Source organism: Trachurus japonicus, chromosome 16 (genome assembly GCF_045865225.1).
Source record: "Trachurus japonicus isolate A0001 chromosome 16, Traja_1.0".
Taxonomy (NCBI): Eukaryota; Metazoa; Chordata; class Actinopteri; order Carangiformes; family Carangidae; genus Trachurus; species Trachurus japonicus.
Window position 1 is genome coordinate 12459173 of NC_140922.1, and position 10526 is coordinate 12469698.

Here is a 10526-nt window from a genome sequence, read left to right on the forward strand (position 1 = left end):
ACTCACACCCGGAGTCGCAAGACAGACAGAGGATTCTCACAAACGGTAAATGGCTTCACTACTGAAATGATTATTGAGAGAGGAGGAGGCTGCAGGGCCTCGGCAGCAGGCTGCAGTGCTGAGCGACTAGGTGTAGATCACCTGCATGGGCTTCACTCAGCCTCTGCTTAAAGTAACTGGGGTCATGAAGTGCAGAGAAATTTTCTTTGCTTGATTATCTTGTTTAAATGTGAAGATGTTTAAATGTTTAAAGTCGGTTCAGCTTTGCAGTCGTTTCTGCACTTGCAGGAAAAGTTTAACAGGCTGCAGGCTGCAGCTTTTTCATTGCAATTCTTTCTTGCTCTGTGTTCACACAGATAACTTATCAGTAGAATACTTTTTTGCATGTTCTTTCGAACTCTTGGCTTATCTAAATACACAATCCAAGTGACGGTCTCTGCTATTGAGTCTATGCTAATACAGTATATGGCCTCATAAATGCATGCCACCATAAATGTTTGGTGTATCAGTCTCTAACAGGGAGCATTATCCCTCTCTTCCTATTTGTCTCCCTGCAGAGGACTAGACCAACCCAGACAAAATGGTGAAAGTCGGTATCAATGGGTAAGAGAACATTTTTAATCTTCTCATATGCAGGGGGGGGAAAATTAACCCAAATCTCCTGGCAACACACTGAACTTCAACACTCACTCTCTGCACCCCTAACCCACATTGCCACACCCCTGTCAAACATGCACACACAGCATTTAACTGTGAATCATTATAATCTCTGGTTCAGTCTCCAAAATCTAAGGTTTTCTTAAGGCTTGTTTGTTTGTCATTTAGAAAAGAAAACTGAAAACACAGAAGTATTTTTTATTAAAAGATGATGCACTATGTAAGTCTGGCATCCAAATGAGAAACTACATTACTGTAACACAGAAAGATGATTTTAGACTAGATGGTAGGATATGAATGGGTGCAGTGATATTTCGGTTAAAAGGTTGAAATGCCAATCGTTTATTTGAAGCTGTAAGATGCTTCCAGAGAATCCACAGCACTGATGGTGCTCAGTTCAGAGGAGCTGGTGTTTTCTGATTGGATCAGACCTGACCCTCACCACCTGAGTAGCAGGACGAACTGCAGCCTTTGTGATTAATTAATAGTGACTATATAGCTGCTGAGGAAGGGGAAAAAATGTAGGACAAAAACACTCACTAACCTGTGCACAGTTACACATCTGTTCTCATGTTTTTCTTGATCTTTGAACTTTGGCCCTCAGCTGATAACAATGTGGGCAGTGGCCTCAGCATGGGGGCCGATCAACAGGCCTCTGTTTTTCTGCTGTGTGGAGCAAGTGGAGGGGAAACCTACGCAACTTAAATGTTGTTGAATACACATAATCTGACGTTAAAGTCTACCTATCTGTTTCCTGGATGTTCTTTTATCTCTCCGCCCTCCTCCTCCTCTCCCAATGTCTGAGGACAGAGTGTATCTGTGCCAGGATTTTGGACCCGTGGTTAAAAAGTAACTCGGCCACTGATCAAACAGTGCACTGCCGTCACCAGGATTACCACACTAGAGGTTCATTTTCGACTTTAGCCCCCAACGGAGGAGAGTGTGAGAGCTGTGCAGCTATAAGCTCTGCAACACACACACCCCTCTGCCCCTCCTCCTGAACCCTGGCCTCTCCTCAGCCATAATTTCAGGTCTCCTGGGGGTCGTTATGTGTCCCACACTAAGGGGGGGTAAAGGCAAAGCCATAATGTGAAATAGAAAAAAACGATTTTACATAATGTTAGATTTTCAGACTTGATTATATTCACTTAGGAAGCGTCTGAGGATCTGTTTCACAGTACCTTAAAGCAATCACATCGTCTGGTGACTTCAGTTCCATGGTGTCACAACACCATCTAGAGGCCAGAGTAAGAAACGACACTGTTCACTTTTCAGATTCGGCCGCATCGGTCGCCTGGTGACCCGTGCTGCTTTCCACTCCAAGAAGGTGGAGATTGTGGCCATCAATGACCCATTCATCGACCTGGAGTACATGGTGAGTCGAGAAGATCATTGGCAATATAAAGGATTAGGATATTCTGCTTTGCACAGTTTTTCACGTTGTCTTACCTGTTCTGTAGGTCTACATGTTCAAGTATGACTCTACCCACGGTCGCTTCCACGGTGAGGTCAAGGTTGAGGGTGACAAGCTGGTCATCGATGGACACAAGATCACCGTCTTCCACGAGTACGTCAACTTGGCATCTTTAATATTAATCTACCCAGACATTTAATGTAACGAATTGTTGATAATGTCAACAAAAGGTGGAGGTGAATAAACCTCCCCCCTTGTCTGACTCTTCTGTTCTCCTTTGTTTTGCAGGAGAGACCCCACCCAGATCAAATGGGGTGATGCTGGTGCCCACTATGTGGTTGAGTCCACTGGTGTCTTCACTACCATTGAGAAGGCCTCTGTACGTACTCACTCCTCTCTTTTCAACCTGATACAGTCCGATTTCCCTGTGACACCTGCTGTGCAATTGGCAGTGAAACGATGCAGTTTTAATTCATTTTTTAACACAACATTACAGGCTCACTTGAAGGGCGGTGCCAAGAAGGTCATCATCTCTGCCCCCAGTGCTGATGCCCCCATGTTCGTCATGGGTGTCAACCACGAGAAGTACGACAAGTCCCTCCAGGTTGTCAGGTAAGAGTCGAAGCATCTCTCTCACGGTTTATTTGGTGATTAGTTTTATGCATATTTATATATTTGCGAGAAATCAAAATTTGAAGACTAGTTTGAACCACTGAACACGGAAACAAGAAATTGTGTTTGCCATACAAAAACATTGAGACAATATCATTATCTAGACAATCCTCAGATTACTGATGGTGTTTTTCCTAATATTTTTCCATAGCAACGCTTCCTGCACAACCAACTGCCTGGCTCCCCTGGCTAAGGTCATCAATGACAACTTCCACATCGTTGAGGGTCTGATGGTGAGGATTAAAACTGAGAACAATCTAGCAGAAAAACACTAAGCAGCACCTAAAACCAGATTTACACACAAAGTTAGAGGAGGGGGGTGTTAAGCTTCATTTAATCATCCTCTGTTTTCCTCTTTGTCCATCAGAGCACAGTTCATGCCATCACTGCCACCCAGAAGACTGTGGATGGCCCCTCCGGCAAGCTGTGGAGGGATGGCCGTGGCGCCAGCCAGAACATCATCCCCGCTTCAACTGGTGCTGCCAAGGCTGTCGGCAAGGTCATCCCCGAGCTGAACGGGTCAGTGCCAAAAACACATGACAGTACTACACTTTATGGGTGATAAGAGCTTGCAGTAAATCCAGTAAATTAAGTTTTTGACCTCAACCTGCTGCGTGTCCATTTTTTACAGCAAGCTGACTGGCATGGCCTTCCGTGTCCCCACCCCCAACGTGTCTGTGGTTGACCTGACAGTCCGTCTGGAGAAACCCGTAAGTATCAGAGCAACAGAAGCTTTCATAACTTGACTTCACAAATTGACTAGCACCCCTGTAAACTACAGTGAACATTGTGATGAGCTTTCACCAAATCTGCATGAATTTGTCGCTGGAATTAGTCCCAACAAGGCCACTCTTTCCTCCATTTGAATAATTTAAGATAAAGCCCATGGATTATCTTTTTCAAAATGAAATGATTTCTTGTTTTTTTTTCTATACTCAACACATTTCATTTTCATGCTTCTCTCATGGTATTTTAGATCATGTTTGTCAGTCTTAAAGCTTTTAGAATATAAACAAATCCTTTCTTTTCTCAACCACCACCCCCACCCCCTCAGGCCAAATACGATGACATCAAGAAGGTTGTGAAGGCCGCCGCCGAGGGACCCATGAAGGGTATTCTTGGATACACAGAGCACCAGGTATGTGCTTTTCATTTATCCCATTCATCATTTTAAAGTAATTTGTTGATCACTTTTTGTCTGTTAACGTGGCTCTCTCTCTCTCTCTCTCTCTCTCTCTCTCCTGTAGGTTGTGTCCACAGACTTCAACGGTGACACTCACTCCTCCATCTTTGATGCTGGCGCTGGCATTGCCCTCAACGACCACTTCGTCAAGCTGGTCACATGGTACGACCTCAGCATGCGGTTGCTGTCAGATCCTCATATTTGTCTCCATTGATACACACTGACTTGGTTTTTATTTTGTCTCACTTTTCCAACAGGTACGACAACGAGTTCGGCTACAGCACCCGTGTCTGCGACCTGATGGTCCACATGGCCTCCAAGGAGTAAAGACAACCAGCCGATCAATCAATCATCACCCACAATCTCCTGAATCCAGACTTAGAGATAATATAATGTCTTATTATTCATTTCTAACTCTACTTGGTTCCCTCTGATATTCGACCCCCCCACTATACGTCTGAGGAACGGTTCCACAATGAGCAAATGAAAAGATATAAATTGGTGACCAATTCCTTTTTTTATTTGTAAAATTCCCAGTTCTGTTCTTGTGTGAGATGGAGTGAAGGTGTGAGAGTCTTTGACTGTCTGTAGTACTGAGGTGCTGCAGTCAGTTGTGGAATAAAGTCCTCTTTTGTGAGAATCACGCTCTACTTGTCTTTTATCACTGCATGGATCAAATGAATATCAAATATCCCTCCAGTGGGATTAACTATGGCTCGATGGATTTTTATGTGGGTCACTGACTTTACCAAACACTTACAAGGGGCTTCTGCCCATTGATCACTTTCCCCTATGGGAATACCCTGACAGCTCTTAATCGCCTCGACTCTTGATTGGGAGGAAATCTGGAGGATAATATCTGCAGGTTCAGCCGCACATATCGATCCTTGCACCACTACATTGCTTTTATAAATCGGTCACAATTTTTTTTTTCTCCTTTCACTTTAGTTGCGTTCGATATCTGGCCCACGTGGGTGGCTGAGAGTAGAATAGCAACTTGCTGGTGATGACCTAATACAGTTCAATTTGAGGCTTTTGCCTGCAGGTGATTTGCTCTCACAGAATGAAAGCGTGTGGGAAATTCATTTAGAAAATGATTCTGTTCACTCAGCCACCGAGTATTGATGACTTTTTTCACTCCCTGTTCATGATGGAGCTCATGTGACTGACTTTAAAATCATAGCGTCAACACTCCTTTTTGTTGCTGTCCTTAAAGTAGGCTATACTATGAATATAAGTAAATAATTAAGTACATTTTAATTTCCTCCTGAATTCAATTTCCTATTGAATTGTAATATTAAGGTGTAAACAGAAAAATAGTGATTGTCAAAATTTCTCAAAATAAAAAAACCTTCAAGACTAAGAAAATGACAGAATCTTTTCAAAAACTCATTTAAGTGAGCAAAAATAATGAGGTAATTTTTACTGTCTAGTGGTTCAGACACTAAAATTCAGTTTGCTTTCTGCATATTTTGTAACATAGTAATTTCGGAACGTCTCTGTCCTTGTTTTAATCTTCAAAATTGAGGGCACAGTTCTGAGCATTACACTGAAAGTGATGCGGATTGGGACCTGATACAAAAAAGAAAAACAAATGCACCCCAGTGATGGATGACGGGGATAATATGGATTCAGTGGATTAAAAGGAAAGACTGTGGATGGCTTGGTGGGAGATAAAAGGAGGGAGAGAGGTTAAAGACCCTCCAATAGCCTCTACTCTTTCTCTCTCTCTCCTCCCTTGACTTTATTTTCTTTCTGGTACACACACACACACACACACAGAGACACACACATGGGTGCACGCTCAGTTCGCGTGTCTCTCACTGATCATTTCTAAGACAGATTTGTTGACAGCAAATTTTCTCTCCAGAGAAATTCCACATGGATTTATGGAGGAGGGGCTCAGATTAACATTTTATATAAAATAAAATAAATTATATTTATATAAGTGGAGATATTTACGACAAGGAGCAGCTGAGAGATCAATAGAGGGGACTGACCGACAGAGACGGAGGTGAGTAGAGATGCTTTGGTGCCTTGTCTTTCAGCAGGTGTGTGTGTGTCAGTTTTTACGAAAGGTTCAACTTTTAGTAAATTATGTTAAACTCTAATAAGACTTCTCCTTTTTATCTCTCTGTCTTGATTTTATTGCTTTCATTCATCTTTTTCTCTTGGAACCCATCACACTGTTGAGCCCTTGGTCAGTCCCAGGACTCTGAATCCTGTTGCTGTAAAGGTTTTGCAGGGACAAACGACTGAGAGGAGATTCACTGTTGTTTCACTGTTATAAAGCATCAGCAACAAGGCTTTCTGTTCTGTGATACACTTTTGCTTGAATTACACTGAAAACAATCAAACAGACACAAAAAAACTAGATCAAATATGATAGGACTTTTGATCTGCTCTGATCAGTGTGTTGAGTCTGAACTGTGGGAGTTCCTCTGAAAAAAGACTTCCTGTCCTACCGTTGCTGCAGCAGAGGGGTGATTTCAATCCATCTCCAGATCTTCAGTGGCTCTTTGAAGTTTGACAAGCAGACTCCCCTCACTCTGTGCCACTGTGAACCAGTGCAGCACCTCCATGGGAGAGAATGGCGCACACAGCGGCTCCTGGTTCGCCCCCTCCTCCATCCAGCCGCTGTTCCACTCCCAGCTGTCCCCGTCTGCAGACCTGGCTGTCGCTGTTTTCCTCACCTTCACAGGTAAACAGATTATTTCACTTTCAGACACTTCCAGAGGATCATTCTTGATATGGAGGAAACATGGGTGAATAAATGTGCATTGATCCTGAAGCCCAAGTAACTCTAAAAATTTAATCTGGGGTCAGTTTTACAAAAACATACCTTGACTTCAGTTCAGTTCTTGACCTTGAACTTGGATTCTGTAAAAATTAAGACATTAAGAAAAAAAAGTCAACTACTGATCAGGAAACACATTTTCCTTTTGGATGAATTCAACAGTTATAATAACATTTTACTTGAGACATTCAGCAAAGACTGAAACGATAAAATGAAAAGTCACTGCAGTCTCTAAAACCTCATTATATATTTTTTTAGCAATGCTTCTGTCTTTTTTTTATTTTTTAATTTATTTTGTGGAGTGCTAACGCTCAGCGCAGGTGTCACTGATTACAATGTTACCAAGGTAACATTGATCTTAGACCTGAATTAGCCCTGGGAATAAGGAGCTTAATGTTTTTGCAACTGCAGACAGGTGTGAGACATGTTTGTTAAACCAGGCCCTGCTCTCTCCCTCACATTTACCACTGTCCCCTCTTGTTGTTGTTGTTGCCTCTAATTCTTCCAGGTGTCACATCATTGCTGGGGAATGGCACGGTGCTGTTAGTCTATTGTAGGAAAAAGAAGAAGCTCCGACCTCCAGAGCTCATGACCATCAACCTGGCTGTCTGTGATTTTGGCTTCAGCCTCCTCGGAGCGCCATTTTTCATCACTTCCAGGTAGGAGATGCTCCACTTTCAACTAGTGTAGTCCTAAAGTCAGAGTGCTGACATTGTGTGTGATGCTAACAACACACACACGGATACACACACAACAGACCAGCAGCCATGTGTGTGCAACAGAAGCTGTCGATCCATTAAGCCCTCTCTCCCTCAGCCTGTGTCACGCCTGGGTGTTTGGGGAGACTGGGTGCCTTTGGTACGGCATGCAGGGCTTTGTGTTTGGCATCAGCTCTCTGCTCACCACCTGTCTCATCTCTGTGGACCGCTGCCTAAAGATCTGCTGCTTAAGATACGGCAAGTCTGAGATCTTCTTCTTCTAACACAGGCATAAAATCTACAATCTTAAGTCTTACACACAACTGCACTCTAAACCCATCCGACTCATTGTGGACGACTGCCATGATTGTTTCCAAGGTCACATAGTTTTTTACACAAACCTTAGCCTGCTTCCACAACAGTCTGCAGGATACACCTCCTTAATTATACAGATGTATTGACTTGAAGAGTTATTGATTTAAAAGTCTCTCTGTGATTGCTTATGTAACAATAAAAGGCCAATTATATCTAATGTTGCTTCAGGAAAATTGTTAAGTGAAATGTCAAGACTTCCCTTGAGGTTAAGTTCCCATTATGCTCACACATGCCCATACTGCTTAGGTAGTGACAAGAAAAGTTCAATAAGTGCCTTGCACATATCTCACTTCTCCAGGTCAATGGATCGAGAGACGCCATGTGTCTCTGTCCATAGCTCTGGTTTGGGTTTACACATTATTCTGGGCTACTCTGCCTGCTTTTGGCTTTGGCAGCTATGGACCAGAACCGTATGGGACCAGCTGCACCATTGACTGGTAATCTTGGTTACCTATTGATACAAGTACAATATCACACAGGCATTTGTGTTACGAGTGTGTCTCCTGATACATTTGCAGACAAACATGATTATATCCAGCCTGTTTCACTACAGGTGGAGAATGAGGTTGTCTCCAAAAGACAGACTCTATATCTTCCTCATCCTGACTTGGTGCTTGGGATTTCCCGCACTCACCATCATCACTTCATATTTAGCCATCCTGCTGACGGTGAGTACAGCAGCTGATTCATCATCCATTCTTTGGTCTTTACTTTGTTGAATGTGTACAAATATTAATGGTTGAATGTTTTAGCACACCTCTATTTTCACCTCTGTTAAGTTAAGTCTGATGTCTCAAAGTACTCTGAAATTAAAGAATAGCTTGAACATTTATTTATTTATTTATTTATTTAAGGGACTATATAAATCTTATTAATACATTTTTGACTCATCCAGGGACTGAACACACTTATGATCTTCTGTCTTCCATGAAAATCAAATATCGTTCAGAAAGCTCATCCTGGCACTGTTGCAAAGGTTCTCGCTGATGTGTTGCACATCAGGCAGAGGTGGCGTGAAAATTAGAGGAGCAAGATTGTGACAGGGAGGTCGCTGATTCGATCCCCAGAGTGTCAGGATTAAATCTGGGTTCGGAAAAGTGAAACAACAGCATTTCTGGTGTCCTTGAGTCCCCGCTCCATTGGAGCTGCTCACTGTATTGTGCAGCTTCCAGGTGTGAATATGTGCAACAGTGTGAATGCAATCAGTTATTTATGACCTGAACTTTTTCCAATTACTGTTGCATCAAGGAAGTGGAAAAATCCAGTGTAAAATTGCAACTCTGGCACCTCCTAGTGATGGTAACAAAAAAAGACACTGTGGTCTTACGTAAAGCCCACAGATACAGTGTGTATCAATTGATTTGTAGTCATTTTATGACATAACCCAAGTCATATTGAATTGAATTTAATGAAAAACAGTCAATATTCAGTAACCCTGCACCACCAGACATCAAAACAATCAATTGAAACTAACAGCCGTTCTCTATTTACGTTGTAATTTCTAATGGGACATGGGTCATAATTCAAGGTGCTATGAATCAAGGTGCATATTTTGAAATAAGTGCTTCTGTTTCTAGGTCTACAGATCAAATCGCACCTTAGCATCTATACCGTCCTCCTCTGTCAGCCACACCAGTAAAGACCTCAGACTTGCAAAGGTAGAGCTTTGTGACAATACATTTCATTCCCTGATAAACAACCCGGAAGCGAACAATGACCTGCTTGTTTATTCCAGATGGCTGCTGTGGTGTGCAGCGCCTTCCTCGTGGCCTGGATGCCCTACGCCACCATGTCTCTCATCTCAGCCCTCATCCCCACAGACGACCAAGAGGCAGAAAGCACAGCGGTAGAGGAGTCCACTGCCACGGCTTCACACCCTCCAAAGATCCTGGACGTCCCCTCGCTGCTCAACTGGACGGCCACAGAATATTATAGACAAATGCATTACAACCCCGAGGAGAAATGGGGTCATGTGGCCAACGTGAATCTCAACTCGGGCCTGAATGGAAGCACGTTCACCTCCGCACTTGGCAAGGAAGCTGAGTCAAAAACCAGGAGCCCGCAGCTGCTCTCCTCTCTGCCACCTGTGGTCAGTTTGATCCCTGCTATGTTTGCCAAGTCCCACTGCATGATGAATCCTTTAATTTACCAGATCATGAACAGGGAGTTCAGGGACGAAGTCTATGTGATGCTGTTTGGTCGAGAGAAGGCAGAGAAGAGGCGAGTGCAAAAGAGGAGCTTATATGAAAGTAAGGACCATTACTAAACTTACAGCTTAAAGGAAGTTTCAAATGTTTAGATTTAGCCAATTTCAAGTCTCTTGAACTTATTTTTCTTTCTTCTCTCCTAAGGGAGCATCATCAGCCTCTCCTATTCCCAGGACTATAGGAGGAAGAAGAGCAACTCTTTGTCCGTGGGGAGGAGAAACATAAGTAGTGGAGGAAGAACAGGCCCCTGGGTTGATAGTAGAGCAGAGGAGGCTGATGTGTTGGACTTTGCCTCTTTGGACACATGGAAGAAGACAGGAGGAGATTTAACCACGTCAAGCACAGTCTGATAGATAGATAGATAGATAGATAGATAGATAGATAGATAGATAGATAGATAGATAGATAGATAGATAGATAGATAGATAGATAGATAGATAGATAGATAGATAGATAGATGTTATTATTTATAATTACATAACAACCCAATCCTTTCTACTGCTGTTTGCTCTGTCTGTCTCAT

The 10526-nt window shown here is 42.9% G+C and overlaps 2 protein-coding genes across 2 annotated transcripts; both read left to right on the forward strand.

The window, feature by feature from the left end:
- Positions 1 to 4566, forward strand: gapdh (glyceraldehyde-3-phosphate dehydrogenase). The gene is made up of 12 exons (XM_085801577.1): positions 1 to 45; positions 558 to 603; positions 1933 to 2032; positions 2118 to 2224; positions 2360 to 2450; positions 2568 to 2683; positions 2895 to 2976; positions 3111 to 3262; positions 3375 to 3453; positions 3798 to 3881; positions 3991 to 4088; positions 4184 to 4566. Exons 2-12 carry the CDS (start codon positions 581 to 583, stop codon positions 4251 to 4253), a joined length of 1002 nt encoding a protein of 333 aa, XP_085657703.1. The 5' UTR covers positions 1 to 45; positions 558 to 580; the 3' UTR covers positions 4254 to 4566.
- Positions 4567 to 6429: 1863 nt separating this feature from the next.
- opn9 (opsin 9) lies at positions 6430 to 10469 on the forward strand. The gene is made up of 8 exons (XM_085801599.1): positions 6430 to 6627; positions 7232 to 7382; positions 7540 to 7679; positions 8095 to 8233; positions 8350 to 8464; positions 9374 to 9454; positions 9532 to 10045; positions 10148 to 10469. The coding sequence occupies exons 1-8, from the start codon at positions 6507 to 6509 to the stop codon at positions 10351 to 10353; spliced, it is 1467 nt and encodes a 488-aa protein (XP_085657725.1). The 5' UTR covers positions 6430 to 6506; the 3' UTR covers positions 10354 to 10469.
- The last annotated feature ends 57 nt before the right edge of the window (positions 10470 to 10526 follow it).